At 42.9% G+C, this 26,290-nt stretch overlaps 1 protein-coding gene across 2 annotated transcripts; it reads left to right on the forward strand.

Moving 5' to 3' along the window:
- Nucleotides 1-263: 263 nt before the first annotated feature.
- On the forward strand, nt 264-22,318 carry MSRB2 (methionine sulfoxide reductase B2). Of its 2 annotated transcripts, none has more exons than XM_058532567.1 (5): nt 264-381; nt 9,373-9,473; nt 14,997-15,073; nt 20,474-20,624; nt 21,542-22,318. In XM_058532567.1, the coding sequence occupies exons 1-5, from the start codon at nt 264-266 to the stop codon at nt 21,644-21,646; spliced, it is 552 nt and encodes a 183-aa protein (XP_058388550.1). In that variant the 3' UTR covers nt 21,647-22,318. The 2 variants fall into 2 exon arrangements, with proteins under 2 accessions (XP_058388550.1, XP_058388551.1); XM_058532568.1 differs by lacking the exon at nt 264-381 and adding an exon at nt 421-647.
- The last annotated feature ends 3,972 nt before the right edge of the window (nt 22,319-26,290 follow it).

A 26,290-nucleotide genomic window follows, 5' to 3' on the forward strand; every position in this document is an offset into this window, starting at 1 on the left:
GCGGGGCGCGGCGGGGGGGAGGGGAGGGGAGGCGGGGCGCGGCGGGAGGGGAGGGGAGGGGGAGGCGGGGCGCGGCGGGGGCGAGGGGAGGGGAGGCGGGGCGCGGCGGGGGCGAGGGGAGGGGAGGCGGGGCGCGGCGGGAGGGGAGGGGAGGGGGAGGCGGGGCGCGGCAGGGGGAGGGGAGGGGAGGCGGGGCGCGGCGGGGGGGAGGGGAGGGGAGGCGGGGCGCGGCGGGGGGAGGCGGGCCTGCAGGCGGCGGCGTCATGGCGGGCCTCCCGCGCGCCGTCTGGGGTCTGCTCTTCCGAGAGGCGCCCGGGCGAGCTGTGCGGGGCGGAGCGGGCCGCGGTGGCCTTGGCGCGAGGGCGGGCCACGGGGGCGCAGGTAGGACGCGGGCCCCGCGGGCCCCGCCCCCGCCTCTCGGTGTCCCTTCGCTTGCCGCGGCTTGGGGCCCAGTGCTGCTTCTGGACCAGCGCTGCCTTGCCGTCTAGGCCAGTGGGTTGTAAGCTGGGAGGGGCGGAAGGGGGAGTCACTGACCCCTGTGAAAATTTGAGGAAAGGCTTAGATCCTCTCCCCAAACGTGCACACTGGTTTTTTTTGGCATAAAATGTCGGGCTCAGGAGCCTCCGGCGGTCATCCTGGGACTCCAGGTAAAGAACTGGGGTGGTTGGGTCAACACGCGACCCCGCGCGCTCTGCGGCGATGGGCCTGCGTCTCTTGCCTTGTCCCTCTCTTCGAGTTCTACGTGCTGCTTATCGCGCCGGAGAAGCAGGCAGTTCAGACTTTGGATTCTGTGGCTTTGCTTCCTGCCTTGCTCTGTTTCTCTGTGTTTCCAGAGAAACATGAGGGCTAATAATTCCGTCCCCTCTTTAAACTGATAATCATTTTTTGTTTGTCAGTGGCTGTCAGACCAGGGAAAAGTGTGTGTGTGTGTGTGTTTTCTGCAAAATGCCTTTGGCTCCTGTGTTGGATTGGGGCACATTTACATTTCACCCAGTAGTGAGGAGTCATCTGTGGAGACCAGCGTCAACAGACAGTGTATTCAGATATATTTCAGAGTAATTTAGTGGCCCCTGTGGATTCGCTTCCTGGGCAACTGCCCAGCTGTCCCATCTCTGAATCGAATTCTGTTGTGTGTCCACTGAAGACATTTAGAGATACCTAACTATGCCGAAAATGTACCCAGTCACTAGGAACTTTGTCCCCTGAAGTTTTCAAAATGTAGTGTTAAATAAATAAAAGTTCTGGCATTATGGAGTGGTAGCTGATCCCACGTGACTTCCAGTCATGGCCTTCAGAACCCCTTGGTGTCTCTAGTCAGCCAATCTGATCATATTTGTTTTGTGCCTACTCTGTGCCAAGCATTGATCTCCTGAGAACCACAGGTGCTGGAAACATCACAGCTGTGGGCTGGAGCTCTTCTCATTCCCGGTTACAGGATAGTGGTTTCAGCGGAAACTCGTCCTTCATGTTGGTACTTGGTGCTGTCAGAAACAGCGTAATGAATTGCCCTGGGATCTGAAGTTCTCCAGCAGCTTTAAAATTTGGCCAGACACCAATACATAACTGTGTAACTTATCAAACACCCTCTCCTGGGAATTTATTCTAAGGAAATAATTTAAAAGAACAAAGCTATATGTCCAATGATGTTTTTAAGAGCCTGCTCTTAAGAGCCAGAAACTGGCTATCACCCAAATGTCCATCAGTTAAGGAAAGCTCAAGTAAACCATGAAAGTTCGGTTCAACAAACTATTAGGCATCCGTTAAAAATGATAAACAGGTGATAGTTCTGTGTCTACTTTGGGCATGGCTTGAACTTGGTAAGCTTAAACCTGTTTTTTTTCTTCTATAAAATAGGAATAATGGTAACAGTAGGGTTGTTGTACAGAGTAAATTAAGAAAAGAATTAAAAATGCTTTATCACAATGATTGGCACTTAGTAAGCACACATTAATTGTTGGTTATAATTACATCAATAAATGGAAAGGACAAAAGTGTGGCCACATTTAACTCGCGTGGACTTGGGGAGGATTGAGAGAGAGGAATGAGATGTTGAAAGTGACAGGGGACTGTTCTCTGGTGTGGAGCTTTCTGACAGGCAAGAGGCAAGGCCCCTGTGATTTTGTCATCTGGATTGACAAAGAGCAAACTGAAAGAGGAAAGTAAAAAGTGTCCTGGAGAAAACAATCTGTTGTTTCAGGAAAACATTCTTTCTTGAGATACTCTGCTAGGAAACCATCCTGAACATAAGGTTCAAACAGCCCAGTCACTGTGGCAGAAGAGAAGACTGGTCTGCAGGTGAGAGTGGGCTGGGAATTCTTTTTATGCCAGTTCCTAAAAGGTTCCCTTAGTTTCAACAAGTATTTATTGAAACCAGGCTGACTCATATGTGACAATTGGCAGTATAGGAACTAAAGCCAGAAAGATTAGCAAAATCAGAAGGTGGTAACCAGTGGGTGACCATATGAGCAAGAGTGGGTTTCCTTAAAGATGAGAAAATCGAGAGCCACTTCACGGAACGTATTTGTTGTTGTCGTTAGACATGGAGTTGATTCCAACTCCCAGCACCACTGTGGACAGCAGAGCAGAATCTGCTGGTCTTTTTGTGCCATCCTCTCACCTTCCGGTGCTGTATCAGACAATGCTCCACTGCTATACACAGAGTTTTCATGGCCAACTTTTTCGGAAGTGGGTGGCCAGGTCCCTCTTCCTAGTCTGTCTACTCTGGAAACTCCACTGAAACCTGTCCACCATGGGTGACCCTGCTGGTATTTGAAATCCAAGTGGCAGAGCTTTTAGCATCCCAGCAAGACACAGCCACCACAGTCTGACAACTGACAGATGGGTGGTGTGGTTCCCTGACTGGGAAACGAACCCGGCACATGGTAGTGACAGTGCTGAGTCTTAACTGCTAGATCACCACATGGAACATATAACCAACAAGAAACATAGCCTGTGCGAATCACAGCACACAAAAAGAAAAGAACCCAAAGGAATCCGAGTTTATCAAAGCATAGTTGAAGGTAGAGCCGTGTAGCTATAGAGTACAATAACAGCAGCAGCCAAACTTTTGGTAGTGAAGATAACAGGAGAATGTAAAGGGAATCTGAAAGATACATGGTCCCAAAAGGACCAACATGAGGTACAGATGATGTGGATTAAGGACCAAAAACACCTTCACACACACACACACACACACACACACACACACAAAAGGATGAGAAGACCAGTGTTGGATCCTGCTCTCTAACCACTGGTGGCCAAGAAACTACTCATTCCTAAGTGAGACCTTGCCATGTGTTGTATGGACATGCACCTAAATTGTTGGTTGGTAAAACTGCAGGGAATTTTCTTATAATGGAATTTTCATTCAAACTTTAGTTGTTTCCTAAAGCACACTATATTAGTCTGCTAGGGCTGCCATAATAAAATACCGCAGAGTGGGTGGCTTAGGCAATTTCCTCACAGTTCTGGAGGCTGGAAGCCAAGACCAAAATGTCGGCAGTCTTGCTTTCTCCTGAGGCCTCTCTCTTTGGAGTGCAGATGGCCACCTTCCCCCTGTGTCCTCACATGGCCTTTTCTTCTCTTCTTATAAGGGCACCAATCAGATTGGATTGGTGCCCCATCCTAATGGCTTCTTTTTAATGTAATCACCTCTTTCAGAGCCCTATCTCCAAATACAGTCATATAAATTAGAGCCCACCTGTATGACCTCATTCAACCTTAGTTACCTCTTTAAAGGCCCTATGGCCAAATATGTTTACATTTTGAGATGCTGAGGATTGGGACTTCAACATGTGAATGGGGTGGGGGTGGGGGGCAGACAATTCAGCCCAGAACCCCAGGTTAAAGAAACCTCTTGAAGTGATACAGACTATCGACGTGAGACCACTCAACTAACCATTTGTCATTTTGCTATCAAGGCAGTCTGTCTCCTCTTGACAGAGTCTTCCAGGCTGGCAGATTTGCACCTAAATGTTGCATAATTGGTGCTTGAGCCTCAACTAGTCTGAACATTGTTGCCCACCCATGAAACTTTTCACACACCTTAATAATAGTGTAAAAGGTACATACAGGTAAGGATTAGAAATGCCATGAAAAAGGTGCTTTCTTATTGTATTTACATGAAGGAGTAATTCCTTTGTTTAACAATTTAAATATTAGTTATAAATTTTAAACCAAAAAAATGTTAGGGCAGAGGGAGAAGGTGAGTGTCTGAAAAACACAGTCACTCTCTAATAGGTGTGGAATATAGAGAGCTGTGGGAGGGGGGCTGGGAATCCATACAGGATTCATGCCTTGGGGTCAAAGCTGAAGCATGGGAGGCCCACTGAATTTTAGCCCTTCTTGAATTCCCACTTTCTAGTGTAAACTATTATATTGTATTGCATGTTGAAAGACACAAAGGGCAATTCTTGTAAGAGACAATTTGCTTTTCTCTGTAATCACATTCCACTTCCTCCCCAAAAGGTGATAGGAAGATAATGGCAGCTTTATAGCCTATAAATCCCAACCTTAGTACCAAAAGTTGGTCCTCCTCTTAGCTATCCATAGAAATTATGCAAGATCTTTGTCAAAGCCAAGAACACATGTGGAATGACGTAGTATGATGGATACTTGAAGGGAAAGATCTTTTAAACTGCCTAAAATGGAATGCCTTCACTTCTGTTAAACACATAGTTCACATCCATTAAAACCAGTTCTAAACCCACTTGCTCTTCAAACAACAAAAACACCTTTCCCTGCTAACTCAGCCTAAGATGGTTTCAAAATGTTTCCACCATTCAATTGGCAGTTAAGCATGCATTGCTTTGTAAAACCTCTTATATTGTCGTCTTGAATAGTTATCTAAAGCTTACGTAGTCAATAAACTTTTCATAATTTAATTGGTCTCCCATATTTGGTCTACTCAAGGTCAAGAATAGCCCCCCAGTTCTCCCCTTTCTTTCCTAAAGCATCAATTTATCCTCTCCACTGGATCACTCCCACCAGCATACTAGAATACTGTGATTTTTCTCATCTTGAAAAAATTGCTCTTGACCTCACTTCCCATTCCAGCTACCTCCAGACCTCCTCAGAAGACTTGTCTCTAGGCATTGTCTCCCTTTCCTTCCTCCTATTCTCTTATTAAGTCTATTCCAATTGGATTTACCCCCAACTCCTCCACCTAAACTGTTCTTTTGTGAGTCACCAGTGATCTCCACATTGCTTTGCTTAACTCAGTGGTCAACGAGTCATCTCTCTCTGAGTCTTCAACACAGTAAATTATCCCATTTTCTTTAAAATACTTAGCTCCCAGGACACCACATTCTTGCAATCTCCTTCTCTCCCCTCTGACTGGTCAGCCCCATCCCAACCTGTGTATTTTGGAGTGCTTCAGAGTCTAGCCCTTGGGCCTCCTTGTTCTGTCTACACTCACTGACTTGGGGATCTTCCAGTCTCATGGCTTTAATAACATCTTAAGGCCGAGGAGTCTAAATTTACATTTCCGCCTTGGACCTCTCCCCGAACTCTAAACCCATATATCCAACTGCCTACTTGAGATCTCCATTTGAATATGTAATAGGCATTTTTAAACTTAACACATCCAAAAGCAAGCTTCCAAACTTATTCCTCCTGTCATCTCCCCCATCTTCCAGTGCTCGACCAAAAGCCTTGGAGTAGTGACCCTTGACCCTTTTCTCTCTCTCCTACTGCACATCTGATCCATCTGCAAATCCTCTGGCTCTATCATCAGAATACATCTAGCATCTGACCACTCTAAGCATCTCTGCTACCACCATTCTGATCCAGCTCTTTTCCATCTCTCAGCCAGAGTGTTAGAGCAGCCTCTGTACTCGTGTCTCTGCTTCAGCCTTTGTCCTGCTTCTATTTGTTTTAGTATATCAGCCAGTAATCCTTTTTAAAATATGTTAGGTCGTGTCATGCCTGTGCTAACCTTCCAATGAATTCCAAACTCTCTCAATAAAAGCCAGCGTCCTTTACAATAGCCTTCAAGGTCCTAAATGATCTGGCCCCCGTTACCTTTCTGCTCTCACTTCCGCTAACCTTCCCCTGCTCACTCCACCCCAGTCGCTCTGGCCTCCTTGCTGTTCATCAGATGTGCCAGGCACACCCCACCTGTTTTTCTTCTTGTCTATAATGCTCTTCTCCTAGATATTCTCATGGTGTGTTTGCTCATTTCCTTCAATTCTTTGCTGAAATGTCACCTTCTTAGTAAGCCCTTTCCTGAGTACTCTCTTTGAAATTGTTTGTGTATATACATGTACACACACACACACAAATGCATATACACACACATGCTCACACTCTAATCTCTTCTGTGATTTTTGAGATATCACCTAAAGTTCTATATTCTTTACTTATTTAATTTTACCTCTACTCCAATAAGGGCAGTGATTCTTATCTGTTTTCCTTACCCTTGTATCCCCAATATCTAGAACAGTGTCTTGCATGCAGTAGGTGCTCTGTAAATATTTGTTGACTGACTGAATGAAGAAATGGATATTTATTCAATGCTAAGGCACTATAATATATACTAGGGATACATTGAACAAAGACAGTTTTTTTCAGACTTTCAGCTTCTAGTTAAATGAGACATCCAGACAAATTAACATGCAATCATTGTGATTAAATAGGTTTATCATGGAAGTACTGAGGGCTCTAAGAACGCAGGAAAAGCTTGCACTTGGAGGTAAGGGAAGGTTTCTTAGAGAATATAACATATAAACTGAGACCAGAGATTGGAGACTCTCAGTTTCTGGTCCAGCATGTAAGGATCTTAGAAGTCTTCACTCCGTCCTAACAACAAGTAAAAAGCTGAACAAACCATGACATGCTCTGAGTAGCTCAGAGGACTGCAGTTCAGAAGGACTGGAGCATAATGTAAGGCAGGAGTTGAAGGTGGTAACCAAGGCCAGATCATGAAGGGCCTTGAAAGTCACATTAAGGAGTTTGGAATTTATCTTGAGAGTATTATGTTGCATTGAACAGTTTGGGACAGTGAGAAAAAGGAAGAAGTGGTCAGGATAGGTAGAGGGCATACAAATTAAGAGACTTCTGTAATAATCTATGCTGGAGATAATGGGGGCCTGATCCAAGGTAGTGGCCGAGGAGAAGTGAGAATGAGCAGATACTAGAGTCATTAGGAAGTAGAACCAACAGGGCTTGGTGCAAGGAAAAGAGAATAGTCATGGACAATGGCCTGGCTTTCTGGCTTGAAACATGGGGTAGATGAGCTAGAAGACATATGAGGAGTAGCAGATTTGGGTTGGAGCAGGGGAGGTACATGAAGTCTTTTTGTGCATGTTATTTGAGATAATCAGGAGATATCCAGGTGTTGATTATATGTGGATCTGGAACCCAGTGGATAGATCTCAAGTAGAGGGAAAAATAGATTTGGGAGTCCCCAATCATATAGATGGTACTTTAAGCTATTAAATGGGTGATAGCTATTAAATGGGTGATAAAATCACCCACAAAGCAGGTATTGGAGTGATGATAGAGGAAAGCCTAGGATGAATAGACCCCTCTGAAGACATCAGTATTCAAGGGGTGGTTAGAGGAAGAGGAGTTGAGGAAGGATACTGAAAGGGAGTAACTAGAGGGGCAAGAGAATTTGGTGTCATAGAAGCCAAGAGAATAGAATATACCCTGAAAGAGAGGCTGTCAGTGGTGTCGATACTACCGAGAAGTCAATGAGATAAGGATGCAGTGTTCCTGGGTTTTACTAAGAAGTCCCCAGTGAGCTCTCGGAGAATAGATGCAGTACAGTGATGGGGTGATGCTCTGTCCTTCTCAGTGCGTCACACCCAGAGGCACGTGATGTCAGCTTGTCCACTATTGGTGATGCTAACTTTGCTTACTTGGTTAAGGTGGTGACTTTTAGGTTTTTCCATTGTAAGGGTACATTTTCTTCTTTGTAATTAATCATCTTTGGAATCATATTTTGAAAATGTGTGAGTAATCTTCTTCAACAGTGTTTCACCTGGGGGTTTTAGAATCCCCTGATGATTCTTGCTTGAATCAGTTATTATTTTAGTAGTTGCAAAAATGGTGATCTAAAAATTTTTATCATTCCTTCTCCATTTCTTACTTGGCATTCTGCATGATAACTCTGAAAGCCACTGAGCAGTAATAATTGTCACATAAATACATTTTGCTTTGCTCCCCAAGAGATGAGTGCCTGAAAAACTGTGTGTAACTGAGATATATTTCCATAGGAAAATTTCAGACGTATATTTCCATAGTAAAGAAGAATATGCCTGTAGCTTTATAAAAAGTATTTAAGAAAGGACAACTTAATATATTTAATAGGTAAAAATGCTTTAATAAAATATAAACAACCATAAGCAATCAACAGTATACACTACTGAAAATACTGTATTGTGCAGTATCATAATCTGGTGATGAAGATATAAGTCTTTTCTTGCTGAAGGATTATTTGGGACATTTTTTTTGTAACCAAAAATGAATTTCAAATATGATTATCTGCCATATTTGCTCTATGGGCTGTGACATCACAGGTGTTTAACATTTCATCTTCAGTGCCGTGGTCAAGTTACTAACCCTTTAGGCCTCTGTTTTCTTACTGGTCAGTTGAAGAGTTGGACAGATTATACAATCCTTTCAAATTCTTAATGTTGGATGATTAAAATACTAATTATATACACTGGGCTCCTAACCCCCTTTGACTAAAGACTGTTGTCCTAGTAACTTTGTTTACATGCACCGGAATACAAGTGGTAAGATGGAAACCAGAGGGGTAGAAAAAAGGAAAACAAAATGTGGGCAAAACCATGAAGCGTAAGAAGACATTGTGGGAGGCCTCAGTTCCCCTCTCAGGAGTATATGCTATGGGAGTCTCTTCTTTTTTCCACACAAGAAGATTTTTTAAAGACCTCCCCTGACAAACAAAGTCAGAGCTATCTTTACAAACCAGCAAGAGAGAGGAGTTGGATAACCCAAGAGCTCAATGTTCTCCTCTCTCCAATCACTCAGCTACTCCCAGCTGTATCCTGACAGGAAACACCCCTGTGAAATAATAACGGCAGAAGGATCCATTTCTCTCCTTAGGTACCTGAATAGGATTTATTCTGCATTATTTCATTTTTCAGCTGCCTCTTTAGCTCCTGTGCCCCAGTGGGACTAGAAAACTGCCTGTCCACTTATTACTCATTTCTTATTAAACTAATAAGTCAATTAAGGCATTTTTGTGTCAGAACTTTCTGGTCCCTGTGAGGAAGGAAGGAGTGGGAGAGAGGGAAGAGACCGGCTTATTCTGCTGGGTGCTACTGCACTTTAAGAGGAATGCTAAGGAAGAAAAGGTCATTGTGGCTTTTTTTTAATAAAAAAAATTTCTATTTGACGATACAGGGTCTCCTACAAAGCAGGAGCCGTCTCTCACCAAGAGTGAGTGGCAAGAGAAGCTGACTCCGGAGCAATTCTACGTCACGAGAGAAAAAGGCACTGAACCGGTGAGCTATGCTGAGTTACGGTTTTCTATTAGATGTATTGGGGGGTTGGGGGAGGATTGGAAGAGGTCTGGCTACAAAACCTAACTCATCATCGTCTACCCTACAAACCTGGTCCCCTCCATTGTTCTTTTCAGAGCATCAGTGTCCATCCAGTGAGAGAAACCAGAAACCTTCCTCTGGACACATTGCCCTCCATCACCTCGCCCATCTATTCTGCCTCTTAAATAGCCTTCCAGTCCCTCAACTTCTCTCTGCTGCTCTCACTGCGGCGCTGGTCCAGGGTCCCACCAGCTCTCACTCGTCAGGCTGCATGCAGTAGCTCCAGCTCTTCTACTCACAGCCATTTTTTTTTTTTTTCTTGAGGTCATATTGGCTTATTACATTGTGTAATTTCAGGTGTACATTGTTATATATCCGTTTCTGTATAGACTGCATTGTGCTCACCACCACTAGTCTAGTTTTTATCCGTCACCATGCGTATGTGCTCACAGCCATTCTTGCTCCTCACCTCGCCAATCTCCACACGGCCGCCAAAGAGAGGTTCTGAAAACACAAATCTGACCACATCACTCCCTTGGTCAGAATCTTTCGTGCCTTCCCACTGCTGTCACGGTAAAGAGAAAGTTTAAAAATGGCTAATAAGGCCCTACAGGCTCTGGCCCTGGCCTACCGCCCCCAGCCTCGAATCTGGGCCGTTTTTTCTCTTGATCTCTGCACTTTGGCCACACTGTCCTTCCAGCTCTCAAGCACCCTGGGCTCCCTTCCCGCTTAGGGCCCTTGAACTGTGTTCCTTCTCCTCTCCCATCATCCCCACCCCACTTCATTCAAACCTACTGTTTGCTCTCAGCCCCGGTCCCCCTCCCACAGGGAAGCCTTTTCTCAGCCCCAAGCTGGGTTCACTTTTCCCAGTACTTTTCCATCACAGCGTTTGCCTTCCTTGGTATATCCCTAGCACATAACGTGGTGCCTGGCTACCGTAGGCACTCAAAAAGCAAATTTTTGTGAATGTTGAATGACTGTGGGCTAAGAGGTGGAAACGTTATTTAAACTGCATTCAACAATCTCAGCTTTCGTTCACTTCCCAAACGAACGGTCCTCAGTGGGTCCTCATTATAATACCATTTTTCCAGCACCGCGTTTCTTAACACGTGGTCTGTCTTAGACCATGTATAGCCTCTGGAGTTTAGCTATTGAACTTGGTTAATTAGATGCTTTCATTTGTGAAGCAGACCCCACAGAGTGGACCACAGCACAGTGGTTTTGCAAAGTCGTAGAGTATTTATATTTTTACTTTAGCAGTCCCTGCAAAGCTCAGGTAGCTGTCCCGTGCGTTTGGCCTTCTAATCATGGTCTTACCCTCAGCTTCTCTGATGCTAAAGTCGTTAGATAGGCCAGCAGATCCTAATAGATTCTTGTGAAATACTGGTATTTTTGAAAACTTCCTGTGGGTGGGATTTTAATAAAGCCTTCATTGGGAAAGAGACTACATTAACCATTATTGCAGATAGCACAAGGGAGCCACATATGATGCTCTGTGTGCAGTTGTGTGTATTCCCAGAATATTCTAAGCCAGCCCTGTTCTCAGGAACAGAGCCAGGCAGGGTTTGGTATATCTACAGAGCCTGGAAATGAGCTGCCAGATGTTTAGGAGAATAAATCTGTGGGATTCTCAAACAGATGGTGCAATATACTCTGTGCATTTGGCCATTTTACAAAATGAGCATCATCCATTATTTTAACTAATGTTATAAATCCCTTTCAGTTGATCCATTTTCCACATTTAATTTTTTAGAATATTGCAGAACTGTAAGCCTTAGCTTCATGAGGCTAAGGAAAGAGAAGTAAAACATCTAAGCTTTAAATTTGTTGACTCAAAATTAAAATTCAGTTACACATGTTTTTCTTGGGCAGCAGTGACATGCCAGCACTCTGCTAGGTGTAATCAAGGAGCTTACAGCCTGGCTGAGCAATAAATAAAAGTCAGATATCAACAGAAGGTAGGTTTTACGCAGGCTATCCTTTGTCCGCCCCCCAGATCCGCTCCCACGTGCTCTACTCGGCTCTCAGCTCTGGGAAGAGTAACCAGCTCCCTTGCCCTCTGGCTACTGATGGCGTTTGGCCAGTGGGAGATGCCAGTGAGATCAGAGGGCAGGATAGAGAAATGAGGATCCGGGGTCCCCTCTGGGACTGTGTTCCTCTAGTGCAGGTTGCGGCTCCTGCAGGCAGCCCTCACCTACAGCTGCAGCCTTACAGGCTCTGGTGACTGCCCTTTTCATTTGTCCCCCAGGCCTCGTATGGGTCATGTATTCTTATGGTCACTGGCCCACGGGTGCTTCACCCTCCCTTGTTGGTTTCCATTGGCCCTGTCCCCACCTTTGTAAATAGTTCTGTATGAAATTTTCTCCAAATCATTCCTTTTGGGTGTGTCATCTGTTTCCAACAGGTATGTTGTATTGACAAAATCAAAGAAGAGAGAACTCCTATTGGTCCCAACAGACTGTGGCAGTCAGCTCAGGCTGCTGTAGCAGAATACTGTAGACTGGGGGGCTTGAACAACATACATTTATTTCTCACAGTTCTGGAGGCTGGCAGTCCAAGACCAAGGTGCCTTTGAATTCAATGACAGGTGAGAGCTTTCTTCCTGGTTTTCAGATGGCCACCTTCTTGCTGTATCCTCACATAGTGGAGAAAGAAATTATCTCTCACATGTCTCTTCTTATAAGGGCACTAATCCCATTCATGAGGGCTCCATCCTTACGACCTAATCACCTCCCAGAAGCCCCACCTCCAAATACCATACATTAGGAATTCAACTTCGACAAACGTTCAATCCATCACACAGACCTTGAAAATCTAGGGGGCATCTCGAACATCATTCCATCTCTGACCCTGTCCCCCTCCCTGCACAGTCAGTCATTTCAGTTCTCTCTTCTAAATAGTTCTTGAATCCATCCTCTTTTTATTCCACTGCTCCTGCCACAGCTAAATCCAGGCCTGCGTTGGTGGCCGTTTGATAGTTCTTTGCCTCCAGTGTCTGCTTGCGTCCACTCCAGTCTGTTCTTCATGTGAATGTCGTGTGCACACCCAGTTGAAAGTTTCCAGTGCCTTCCCATTTTCAGTGGCATAGAGTTTAAACTCTTTAGCATGGTCTAATCAAAGCCCCTTCTGGTCTGGCCCTCCCTGCCTTCCCAGCATCGTTCTCCATTCTCCACCTTCCCCTGTTCTGTCACATGGGCAGTGCCCAGGCTGCTCTGCCTGTCAGAAGTGCTCTCCCATTGCTTCATGTGGTTAACTCTTACTCATCCTTCAAAACTCAGCGTGGTGTTTCAGCATTTTCCTATAATAAATATTAATCAGCTGTGTAAATAAAAATAATAGTAATAAAAGGTGAAAAAAAAAAAACCCTGAACTCAGACATTACCTGGTACAGAGAGCCTTCATGGAAACTCCCTTAGTTTCCATGAAACGGGACTCGTGCTACCCACACCCCCTGCTAATCTCCCCAGCAGAGCTGTCATCTCGTGGTGGTGTGACAGCTGTCAGCTCACGTATGTCTTCCTGACTAGGGAACAAAATTCTTTGAGTGCAGGCACTGTAGAGTTGGATAATTTTTTCCCCACTTCTGCAGCCTTAGCTCCCAGCCCAGCACTGGGTACATGCTAGATTTTCAAGTAAATACTAGAATGATCAGTTGAGATAGGAGCTGAATTTGGCCCTAAATAAGTGACAGGACTTGTATAGAATTGAGGAGGGGGGAGGGAGACATCAGGAAACCAGGCAAGGACACAGAGCATAGGTGTCATTTCATAAAATATGTCAGCTAAGGATTCCTTTTCATCTGAAATTTTCTTTTACTATAATACCAATTCCCTGTCACTTCCTCTGTCCAGCTGTCCCCCACAGTGACATAATTATATTTTGAATCTTATCAGGCTGTCTGGATCCTATGAGTAGGCTTTTCTAGATCAGCTTCAGGACTGGTGGCCCTTGGCGTGTGTGTCTCATCAGCCCAGGTGGGAGGGATGTGCAACTTCCTCTTCGTTACAGATGCCAATTCGTGCCAGCACTGGGAGCAAGCATTCAGGAGGATGGGCCATACAAAGGCCAGCTTACCACTGTTCGGATTTCTGCAGCTAAGTTTAGGGTCTTTAGAGAGGGAAAACGTCCAAATGCGCCCAGATGGTTGGCTCAGTAGGTTAATTTAAATTGTCCATTATGCAGCTCACTGAAAATGTGCTATTAATACGACCACAGGGAATGTGAACATCTGAACTGTGAATTTTTTCAGTGGGGACATCCAGAGAGGGCAGAGGAGTCCAGCTTGTTTCGTGAGTCAGCTCTGTGATTCGAGAGCCACTCTGTGGTTCAGCAGCTTTTCCGTCCCGTGAAATGGGAGTGTGCTTGCCACCAGACCCTGGTCGTGAATCTTCATAGTTGGCTTGTGCGAGAGTTCCTTTTACTTTAGTTTTCTTTGACCTAGGAGATAACAAAAGGAATTGGGCAAAAATGGTCGTTTTTTTCTTTTGTAAACAATGAGATACAGTTTGTAAAATAACATTTAAAAAAATATTGACTTGGCTCACTCATTGCCTTAAGTCTCCTTGTGTTCCCCTTGGGAGACTGTTGAAAAGCTGGGAACTCCTGAAGCCACACTTAACGTGGTAATTTCATCTAAGTAGTAACTTAGGCATCGGGAGAATCTAGCTCCTTATTTAACATGTATTAGGTATGCAGTGTCCCAGACACCACATGAAGCATATTAAGGGCACAACTCCGATCTCTTTTATTTATTTATTTATTTTTTTGGTGAGGAAGATCAGCCCTGAGCTAACACCCATGCTAATCCTCTTCTTTTTGCTGAGGGAGACCAGCTCTGAGCTAACATCTATTGCCAATCCTCCTCCTTTTTTTTTTTCCCCAAAGCCCCAGTAGATAGTTGTATGTCATAGTTGTACATCCTTCTAGTTCCTGTATGTGGGACGCGGCCTCAGCATGGCCGGAGAAGCGGTGCGTCGGTGCGCGCCTGGGATCTGAACCCCGGGCCGCCAGTAGCGGAGCGCGCACACTTAACCACTAAGCCACGGGGCCGGCCCCCGATCTCTTTTTACGTATTTTTATTCTGTCTGTAAGTGGAGATTTCAAAGTGTTTTAGACAGTTGACTAGATTCCTATTGTATTAACTCTTCTGAAATGGAGACTGAAATCTCACACAATCAGGAGGACTGTTCTCTTGCCTCTTCACGGACTTTGATGTTCATGGATGAAAGGTGCTATTTAAATACAAAGCATTGTTAATGTCATAATCTGAATATTTGGCACAATAAAGGCCAGGTTGTAAACAGGCCCGCAGGCTGCTCATTGGGTGCGTTGTGTTGTAAGTTTCTCTCTGGTGATATTTGCACTTTGTCAAATTAGTACAAAAATTCCTTTATTTGGGGACTTAATCTTGGATTTCAGTCTGCTCTATCATCTCCTGCTGGTGTAAGGAGAAACCTGAACATGATGTATCTGATTGACTTTCAGCCTTTCAGCGGGATCTACCTGAATAATGAGGAATCGGGAATGTATCACTGTGTGTGCTGTGACAGCCCACTCTTCAGGTAAGATTAGCATCAGGAGATACTGAGGGAGGACAGACCTCTCAATTCAGACCTCTCTGTCTCAGTTGAGGCCTTGGGTAAATATATACACATGTTGTTTTTAATTGCCCTTCTCATTTGGCACAGTTGCTATAAAGAGAGCTGTTCATGTAGGATTCTTGCCTGTCTTGATTATTTCTAGCATGTAGAATAGTTAACAAGACTTCTTAGCCTATATTCTTCCTTTCTGTATTCCCAAGAAATAGCACAAAAATAAAACTTAGTGGGCACCTTAAAATAAAGCTATTAGAATTTTTTCCTGGGAAAGTATTTAAAGAAATCTAAACCATAATAGTATTTGCTTGGCCACGTGATTAAAGCTGTATCTCTCCCAGGGAAAATGGGTTTATAATTTAATTTAAGAAATATAGAATTTTATGAGGATGGATTCCCCACAATGCTTGACAGCAGTGAATACCATGCCCTCTTCTATGTAGCTAAAAGTAAATTTAATTGTCCCTTGATTTCAAAGCCTCTTTTAAGTCAATCAGGATCTGAAATCTCTCAACAAAGGCTTTTTTGTTTAGACATGCAGGAAACAGTCTAAAAAAAGTAGATTCGATGGAGAAGAAAAGAAAACATCTTTGAAGTCCCGTTTTTCAGAACTTCAAAGATGTTTTCCTTTCTTGTGCATCAACCCTAAATTAGTTTGGAATAAAATATAAATCAAGCCAGCTCTGGGAATCTTCCATCAGGCATTGCTGCATTGTGTCTTTTGGGCTGTGAGCAGACTGGGCCGCTGGCTGCTCTGTGGCCTGAATTTGGAAATCCAGACCCCGCCTGCAAGGATAGGAAGGATTAGGAAGGATGCTCAGGGAGGGGCAGGCCTTTGCCCAGATCCGTTCACTCTGTCAGTGCCTGGTGAGGAGGTTTCTAAGATAGCCGTCAGCCCAGGGTGGCCTGGGGAGCCATGGGTTAATTTTGACACAGTAAAATGCAGGATGCATATTTCTGAGATGTTAGTTGTTGCTTGGCCTTTGGTTCTGTTGAAGAGGAGAAGTAGGACCTTGAGATGGCCAACCTGCTTTTAGCTAATGAACCGAGTTGTGAAAAGGTAGAGGACTGCCCTGTTACTACGTGGTAACCGGACAGACATTCTGCCTTTGTCTTTGGGCTATTAAAAGAAGGGATGAGACGTCATCCTTGCAAGAGCACACTCCCACATTTTAGTCTTCGTTTTTTACTTCACTGGTGGTCCAGTTTCTGCACCTATAAAGATGACACCTTCTTCCTACCCAATGCCCAACATCCCTTCACCACACAGGCTCCGTCGTGGAATCACAGAGTGTTGGAGCAAGGAGGGACCTGAGAGACCAGAGCAGAAAGCTCTGTCCAGTAGAACTTTCTACAATGATGGAAATGTTCTATATCTGCACCATCCAATATGGTAGCCACTGATCACAGGTGGCTATTGAGCACTTGAAATGTGGCTAGTGTGGCTGAAAAACTGAACTTTTCATTTTATTTAATTAATTTGAACTTAAAAGGCCACCTATGGCCAGTGTCTACTGTATTAGCACAATGCTAGTCCAGATTCAGGAAGCTGAGTGACCAACCCTGGTCACTGAGGTTGTGAAGCAGCCAAGACTCACCGGGAAACCAGCCCTTTCTCCAGAAGCCATTTTGCCAAGTGGCCTGTTTACTGAACTGCCAATTTGCCAACCTTATTTATTTCTTTTTAATCATTTAGTTGAAGTTTCCATTTTCTTTTTTTAAAGACTTTTGAGTTTGTTCCATTTTTGCTGCTGCTGCTTCTGCAGTTGAAACTGGGAAAAATAAGAATATATTCATAAGAATCTTTTATGTTCCAGAATATACTCTTCTTAAAGATGCATTCGTTTATAGGAGAGACCATGTAGCAGAGTGGTTAAGGCTGCCTAGAGGTATATGCTGGCTCCATTGCTGTGTGACCTTGGCAAATTTCTTAACCTCTCTGTGCCTCAATTTCCTCATCTGTAAAATGAGCATGATAGTAGTACAGAATTCATAAGGTTGTTGGGAGGATTAACTGAGTTATGAGTCAATATATGTAAAAGCCCCAGAGCAATGCGTACCACATGCCAAGCACTCAATACATGTTAGCCATGATTTATTCTTAGAGACAGACCCTGCTTAGGCCTATATACATGAATGTGTCTTTATAATGAGGAATTCTTGATCTCTAATTAATGAGAATCTGTAAATGAAGACTATATTCCTGAGCATGCTTCCCATTCAAGAGGATAGTCTTAGGGATATATTCTCATTTTCCCTCTCTCTCTGTCCCCAGTCTCCAGCCTTAATAATAGGAGCAGGGATAGAGAAAAAAATAAACATTCCTTCAAATGCTTGTATAGAGTCAAAATGAGGTGAAAAGTCTGTTGGCCAAAACTAAATAGTTAAAGAGTCAAGTGGACGTGGACCACTGCCTCTTGACAGCTGGGCTCATTGCTGCCTGCACACTTCCCTTCACGCCAAACCAATATGGCGCGCGTCCTGGGAGAGCTGCCGACCCTCCACATCAGAGACCTTTCATCCAGGGTTTCTGGGTCAAGAACACTCTCAGGATGTTATCACTCCCCTGGGGACTCCGGACTGTCGCTTCATTAGCCTTGGAATTATGTGACTTTGTCCCCTCCCCTGCTTCCTCTCTTCCCCTTCCTTCTCCTCCTCTCACAGGCCAATTCTGGAAGCCTTTATTAAAATCTTCTGTGGGATCACATACTTCATGGTCATAAATCGGCTTAGAATAAAAGGAACCAAGAACCTGATATTAGTTCCCTTCTTATGTAACTTCCTGGTGTCCTACATGTTGCAAGTAACTAAGTAACATTGTTTAAAAACCTTTGTGTGCGCCCCGCCCCTTCCTTCCATTGTTTGGAAATTCTTCTAAGATGCTAGAGTTGTCAGTTACCAGCGGGTGCCTCTGCTGTTTTTTGGAGGCTAAGGAATTTCCAGAAATGAAGAAAAAAACAAAGCAAATAAACACATAGCAAAACTAAAGAAATACTTCTAAGAGTATATGAGAAGAGATGATCCAGAATGGTTTTAGGTTTTCAAGGGTGGGCCTTATAATCTGATTATCATTTAAATATGTATATTGGAATTTCTAACCTTAATATTTAGGTTCCCAGTCTTAAATATATATGAGAGGCCTCTTATATTACCTGGTAAAATCTCCAGATTCTGTTAATTGCATCAATAAAGGTTTATTATTTCCCATAAAATGTTTTAAATGACTTTTATTAGTCTTAGATTCATTCATTAAAAAAAATTTATCATATTCATAATTCTCCATCAAATTCCTTTAATGATCACTAGTTTATATATAATGTTGAGGGTGGAAAGGCTATGATGAAACGATACTTAAGATGTTTTTCCCTGGGCCAGAGTGGCTCAGATGAATACTTTTGAACCCTTGGAAAAGGATTGCAAAGACCCAAACCTAAATGTGCAGATGCTTTTAATTGGACCCACAGCTGTGTGGATTTGTTAGATATCTGTTATTAATGATAATGATGATATTAAGAAATAATAGCTACTGACTTATATGCCATGTTTCCGACACTATGCTAAAGACACTATATATAGAAAATATCTCAGTTAATCGTCTCAGCAACCCTGTGAGGTAATAATGCCATTGTTGTCCTATAGATTAGGACACTGAGGCTTTAAAAGATTAAATAACTTGCCAAAGTCGCAGTGATGTAACCAGCATAGCCTGGATTCACACCCAAGTCTTTTAGAAGGCAAAGCCTTTACTCCTCAAAGTTATACCTGTGGCTCTCAAAGTGTGGTCTGAGGGGCCCAGGAGTTCCTGGGACCCTTTTAGGGGATCTATAAGGTCCTCCCTTCTCTAACTGCACATCCGCAAGGCCGCATCCTCTTCCTACACTTCAGTCAAAGCAACACTGCAGCAGATTGAATGCAGAAGCACATAGGAAGATTCAGTTGTCTTTTTTTTAAGCTAGACATTAAAGAAATTTTCAAAATCATAAAACAATGCAGCTCTTCTCACTAAATGTTTCATGTTGGAAAATATAATTATCTGTCATAAAAATGTTATTTATATTACTATGTAATAAGTTTATTATTTTTAAAAATAATTTAATGCATAAATGTTTTTTAAATTCTCAGTTATAATTTCTAATTTATTAAATATTGATATACATAACTCATATAAACAAAAGCTCTCAGAGATCCTCAATAATTTTTTAGTATAAAGGGGTCCTGAGACCAGAATGTTTGAGAGGCTCTGCATGACCCTAGACTGTCTCTGCTGGGGTGTGACTGAGCTCCCTTCTGTGTTCATAGTCTAGGGATGTGATGACTCACCACTTTTTTTTCCTCCTTGCTGCTTTCACTGTGACAAGACAACATCTTTAATCGTGAAGGTTCAGTGGGCAAAGTTTTTTGCAGAGTTTATAATTCACTTCTTCTCGCTCTTCCTTAGATAGAGAGAGCCATCTCCCTGCCGTTTAAATGTTTTAAATATTTTCCTAGTGCCATTTAAGGGAGCTCATCTTTCAGAGCACTTACAGTGGGTCTTGGGTGAGTAGATTTGCTTGTTGCCCTCCTCCTCCTCCTCTTGCCGGCTCCTCTGGCCTCCCCAGCTTTCAGCATCATTGGTGAAGGATGAGACTGCCCAGGTGGTCAGGCTTCCCTGCAGTGATTGACACAGGGTGCCCAGGCTTATTTATTAATAATAATCATCACAGTGAACATTCATGAGCGCTTACCACGTGCTCCACAGTGTGGCTCCTTCAATCCTCAAAACCTCTCCATGACGTAGATATGATTATCCCCGTGTTACAGATGAGGAGACTGAGGCTTAGAGAGGTTAAATACCTTGCCCGATTTCCACAGCTGAAAGTGGCAGAAGCAGCCTTTGAATCCCCGCAGGCAGCCAGGCTTCTGTGTTTAGATAACCCCAAGTTCCTCTTGCTGAAAATGGATGTTTCACCAGATCTCACACTTCTCTGATACGCCAAGTTCACGATGCCCTCCGTCCACTACTATTATCTCGTTTTGATTTCCCCCCTTTTCTAGGTTTAGAACACTTGGATTTGGCCTGTGTTTCCTAATATGCCACACAGTTCACAAAACTCCTAGTGTCTTTAGGTCCTTGTCGGACATCGAGAGAGAAGCCTTTGGCATCAAAGGAACAAGAAATCCTTCTATGTGACAGGACGATGTCTTTAATCATGAAGGTGCAGTGGGCAGAATTCCTGGGGGACTGATTGTTCGCAGACCTGGCCTTGGGATCTGGCAGAGGAGAGAGGGGCTCAGATCCTGCTCTATAGAAAAATGAGCTGGGGCATAAAATGCTCTTTGTGTGCTCATAAGCCTTAGCAGCCGTAATGTCATGACTGTCTTCCACAGTTCTGAGAAGAAGTACTGCTCTGGCACTGGATGGCCTTCGTTTTCTGAGGCTCATGGGACGTCTGGCTCTGATGAAAGTAACACCGGGATCCTGAGACGTGTGGACCACTCGTTAGGATCACGAGTTCGCACGGAGGTTGTCTGCAAGCAGGTGAATTTCTTTGTTTTATCTGTTTCGTTTCCTCCAATGCTGTCCCAAGTGCCCTAAAGAGCTCTTGTATTCTTGGCATAGCTGGTGGTATTCCATGGGAGTACTTTTGTCACCAGAACACATTGGGTTTCTCCTCATGCTGCTTCTGAGCCCTCTCGCCCATGATTCTGGGCACTGCAGAGAAGAGAAAGAGCCTTCCTGAGCCACCCTCTGAAGTAGACTTCCCTGCTTCTAGCCTGCCAGAGATGGAGCAGAGTGAGCATAAGAGTTGGCCCTTCACATCCTTTTACACAGGGGCGAGCAGCAGGAAGGCCCAGTGTGGTTGGCATCTCTCCACCCTCTTCCCCACTCTGCAGCATGTCACCAACAGAGTGACACTGCAGGTGACATCAGCACATTATGCCTTCTGTGAGCCCAGTAGGAGAGAGTGGCTTAAATCCAGACAGCAGATTCATTTTGATATCCTTGGGTGTTTAAATTTTCTGGTTTTGTAAACCTCCAGAGGCAAGCAGACAAACATAGCATAGTCTTGTCTTCAGTAAAAAACAGTCATAATACACTGGCTACAACAACATGATTGAGTACTTACCAGGAACTGTGTTAACACTTTACATGCATTATATCAATTAATCATCCCAACAACTCTATTAAACAGGTATAATTATTATCCCCATTTTATAGATGAGTAAATCAAGGCCCAAGGTAAGTAACTTGCTCCCCTTCTCACTGATAAAGTAGAGAGCTGTCGACCACTACTGTGCTCTGCATCTTTCATTTCTTAAACTCTGGTGTGATAGACCTTTTCCCCACACAGATGTCGAACATGGGAGTGGGGTGGCCATGGGGGTTCATCTGTCTCGTTTTACGTAAAGAGCTTTGTCTCAGTGGAGAACTGACAGAGGCTTCTCTCCTTGCAGTGCGAAGCTCATCTTGGCCATGTGTTTCCTGATGGACCTGGGCCTAATGGTCAGAGGTTTTGCATCAACAGTGTGGCACTAAAGTTCAAACCAAGTTCAAACTGAAGTTCAAACCTGACTACCTCCAAGAGCCCCCTTCCCTTGCCACTCCCTCATTTACACACTCAGTGTTCATAATTCATGTGAATGATTTGTTTTATTTACTAGGCTAAGTTTGCTGCTGGCACTAAGCAAGTCACAATTCTCTCATTTATTTACCTGAATCAACTCAATGCTGACTCCGGCTTTGACTGGAATTTCACAGAATGACAGAGGGCAGGGCAACCATTTCCATCGAATTGACTTCTGTGGACCTTGCCTGAGATCAGAGGGCATGCCTCTCTGGGGACATTAGGAAGCTGATGCACTATAAGCCAGAAAATTCTTACAAAAGTACTCTGAACTGTCCACTGGGGTTAAGTCCTCCCTGGACTTACATAGGTGAGGGATCCAGTGAGAAGAGGAAGGAAAATGTGGTATTAGAGTAAGCCACATTCCCAGCACTGAAGGAAGCACGGAGGAGCAGGATTGGGGAAGAGCTGTGCTCTGGGAGGCACATATGGTGATGGATGGAATGCTTGATTCTTTTCCAAAATTTTATAATGTCTTGAACATTCTAGTTCCAACCTTTCTGCCGGCAAATTCCAATGGGAGTATGTTAGATTTCTGTGATAAAAGATAAAAGTGGCTACAAGGTTAAACTTTAAAATGTTCCAATAAAATATTTTCTAAAATTCATGTTTGCTTTTTGCCTAAGTCTATGAATCTGCTCTTTTATAAAAATGACTCTAAATCAAATGCTAAGAAATAATTAGGTCACAAAGTAGTTGGCATTTGGTTATACTAACACTAATAGCAACTCACATGTTCTACAAATTGAGTCTTGAATAATTTGTTATTGAAAGTGTTTAAACCGTTTTCTTTGAGACTTTATGGACAGAAAGGAAGTTTGATTATTCCATTTTTCTCTTTATTATCTTGTTATGCATTATTTAACTCTTGTAGCGGTTACCCTGGAAATCACAACATGTATCCTTAACTTGTTAGTCATGAAAATTATTACTTTTTTCTACTTTTCTAAGAATGCTAACCTTAGAACACCTTAACACCGTTAACACCCTCCCATATTTTGTGTTACTATTGTTGTGTATTTAATCTGACACACATTTTAAGCCCCACAAATCATTATTTATGTATATGTTGATATTCATTTATATTTACCTACATATTTGCCCATTCTGTTGCTCTCTCTTTCTTCTTGAAATCCCGTGTTTCCCTGTGAGATTATTTTCCTTCTGCCTGAAGAAGTCCTTTTGCTTTTTCTTTTAGTTCATGATTCCTAGTGATGAATTTTTCCAGTTTTTGTTGGTGAGAAAATGTGTTTATTCTCTTTTCATTTTTTTAAGTTTTATTGAGGTATAACTGATCTACCAAAAAACTGCACATATTTCACATATAAATTTGGATAAGTTTAGCCTCCTTTCATTTTTGAAGAATTATTTTCCCTGGGTATAGAATTCTAATTTGGAGAAATTTTATTTTAGCATTTTAAAGTTTCATTCCTTTGTCTTATGGCTTCCATCTCCGGTTTCCTCTGAGAAATCAGCTGTCTGTGCTGTTGTTGCTCCTTTGTGGGTAAGGTGTTCTCCTGCACACACTCCCCAGGCTGTTTTTATAATTTTCTCCTTTTATCTGATTTTCAGCAGTGTGTGATGTGCCCTGGTGTGGTTGTCTTGGAATTTATTGTGCTTGGGGTTCACAGAGCTCTTTGAATCCTAAGTTGATACTTCCATCAGTTTTGGAAAATTCTCTTATTCTCCCTTCTGTATTGCTTTTTCCCTGTCCTCTCTCTCCTCTCCTTCTGGAACCTGAATTACACAAATTTTAGACCATTTATTGCATCCCACATATTTCTAAGGCTGTTTTCTGTGTTTTCCCATCCTTTTTTCCTTCTGTGCTTCAGTTTGCACATTTTCTGTTGACATGCTCTCTAATTTACCTGTCCTATCTTTTTGCTTGTCTAGTCAGCTTTTAAACACATCTTATGAGTTCTTTATGTTAAGTGTTGTACTTTTTCAGTCCTAAAATAACCATTTGATTCTTTTTCTTTTTATGGATTCCAATTTTCTGTTGAAGTTCTCCATCTTTTCACCTATTTTTCCGCCCATATTTTTAATCTCTTTTCTTGAACATATTAAGCATAGTTTTTAAAGCCTTTGTTAGTGAACTTCACTGACTGGATCACCTGTGAGTCTGTTTTTTCTTTTGATTTTCAGTCATGTGTTCTTTTGGAATGTCTAGTCGTTTTTTTAATTGAATTTCAGATATTATGCATTTTTTAAATATTGCACTCCCAGCTGATGTTACCTTGTTCTAGAGAGGGTACACTCTTCCTTGTGCTAGGCAGATAGTGTTGGCTACTCATTTTAATCCAGAGACTGTGCTAAATTGTACATCCAGAGGCTGGATTATACCCATGATGAGGCTCAGTCTACCTATGTTTTACCCCAACCTTCCAGGTCTAACAACTGAGAGCCTGGGTATTCTATGAGGCCCTGTCTCCTAAAACAGTTTGAACTCTTAATCTCTGCTTGTGAAACTGCTGAAAAATAATGTTCTGCTTTTCAGAGGCTTCCCACCTAGGGTTTCAGCATCCTGACCCACGCAGATCCCATATTCATCAAATGTGCTAAGAGGAAAACAAGCCATTTACTTGAGGGCCCCAAGTCTGCTAAATGCTCTGCTCATTTCTATGTCCCCTAGCAGACAGACGCCCTTTGTGAGTACAAAGCTCAGATTTTCTTGGCAGGGTTCAGAATTGGCAAATGATCCCAGGATAAGTGGCTCTCTGGGGTTCTTCCCTCTCTGGAGTTGTGGTAGACAGAAAAATGGCTCCCCAAAGATATCCATATCCTAATCCCCAGACCCGTGAATACGTTACCTTTCATGGCAAGAGAGTCTTTGCAGATGTGATCAAGTTAAGGACGTTGATACAGGGAGATTATCCTGGATTATCTGGGTGGGCCCAGATCATTCTGATCACATGAGACCTTAGAAGTAGAGAACTTTTCCTGGCTGGGGTCAGAGAGAGCTGTGATGATGGAAGAATGGTCAGAGGGATGCTACATTGCTGGCTTTGAAGACGGAGGAGGGGCCACAGACCAAGGAATGTGAATATGTGAGTAGCCTCCAGGAGCTGGAAAAGGCAAGGTTACGGATTCTCCCCTAGAGCCTCCAGAAGGAATGCAGTCCTGCCAACATCTGTTTTATCCCAGTGACTCTTCAGACTTTTACATAACTGTGAGATAATAAATATGGGTGGTTTTAAGCCACCAAGTTTGTGGTTATTTGTTATAGCAGCAATAGAAAACTAATACGGGAATCTTAGCCCCTTTACTTCTCATGACCTCAGAAGTTTCTGCTGCCTACGGAGAGCGAATTCCTGTATTTTGCCAAGCTGTTCTAGTTGTTCTGGATGGGAATGCTGGTGTACTGCTAACTACTTCATTGCTCCTGGATAATAGCTCACAATTTTTAGTCTCCAAAGCCTTTTAACTTTGCCCTCACAAACACCCCTGTGAGGAAGACAAAGACAGGATGTTTATTCCTGTTTTGTATTTGAAATGGAAGTTCAGGAAGGTTAAGTGAATTACTCAAAATCAGGTAATGAGTAAGAAGCGAAGTCAGGACTACAACACAGGTCTCTAGACCCTGTGTCCAGTCCTCTTTTCATTATTCTAGTCCCTATTACCCACAATCAGAATCAAGGACTCCTTTTTTAAAAATTATTTATATACAATAAAATGTACATATTTTAAGTGAACAATTTGCTAAATGTTAATAATTTCATACAATCATGTAACCTCTACCACCCAAGATATAGAACAATTCCCTTACCCTAAAATGTTTCCCCTTGCCTCTTTGTAATTACGCCCTCCCCACCCCTGACCCCAGCCAACTACTGATGTTTCTGCCTCTATAGCATTGCCTTTTCTATAATTCTTTATAAATGGAAACATATGGTATGTAGCCTTTTGTATTTGAAGCCTTTAACTTGGCCTAATGGTTTGAAGATACATCCATGTTATGTTGTTTTGTTCCTTTTTGTTGCTGAGTAGCATTCCATAGTATATCCATGGGTAAACAGTTTATCTATTTACCAGTTATTGGACATTTGGGTTGCTTCCACTTTTGGCTATTATAAATAATGCTGCTATGAACGTTGGCATACATGCCTTTGTGTGGATATACATTTTCATTTCTCTAGGAGTGAAAGGTATGTTTAACTTCATAAGATGCTGCCATATGTTTTTCCAAAGTGGCTGTTCCATTTTATATTCCCAGCAGCAACAAATGAACATCCAGTTGCTTCACATCCTTGCCAACACTTCTGATTTTCCCCCTACAGATAGCCAATTGCCTTAGCATCATTTGTTGAAGACTTTCTTAATTTCCTTGACATTTTACCAAAAGTTAATTTAGCATACAAGCGTGGGTCTATTTCTGGACTCTCTATTCTGTTCCGTTGATAGATATGTCTATCTTTATGGCACTTATACAACACTGTGTTGATTACTACAGCTTTTTAGCAAATCGCAAAATCAGGTAGTGTGAGTTTTCCAACTTATTCTTTTTTAAAATTGTTTTAGCTATGCTGGTTCCTTTGCATTTCCATATCAATTTTAGAATTATTTTGTAAATTTCTACCAA

The sequence above is a fragment of the Diceros bicornis genome, chromosome 36 (genome assembly GCF_020826845.1).
Source record: "Diceros bicornis minor isolate mBicDic1 chromosome 36, mDicBic1.mat.cur, whole genome shotgun sequence".
NCBI lineage: Eukaryota > Metazoa > Chordata > Mammalia > Perissodactyla > Rhinocerotidae > Diceros > Diceros bicornis.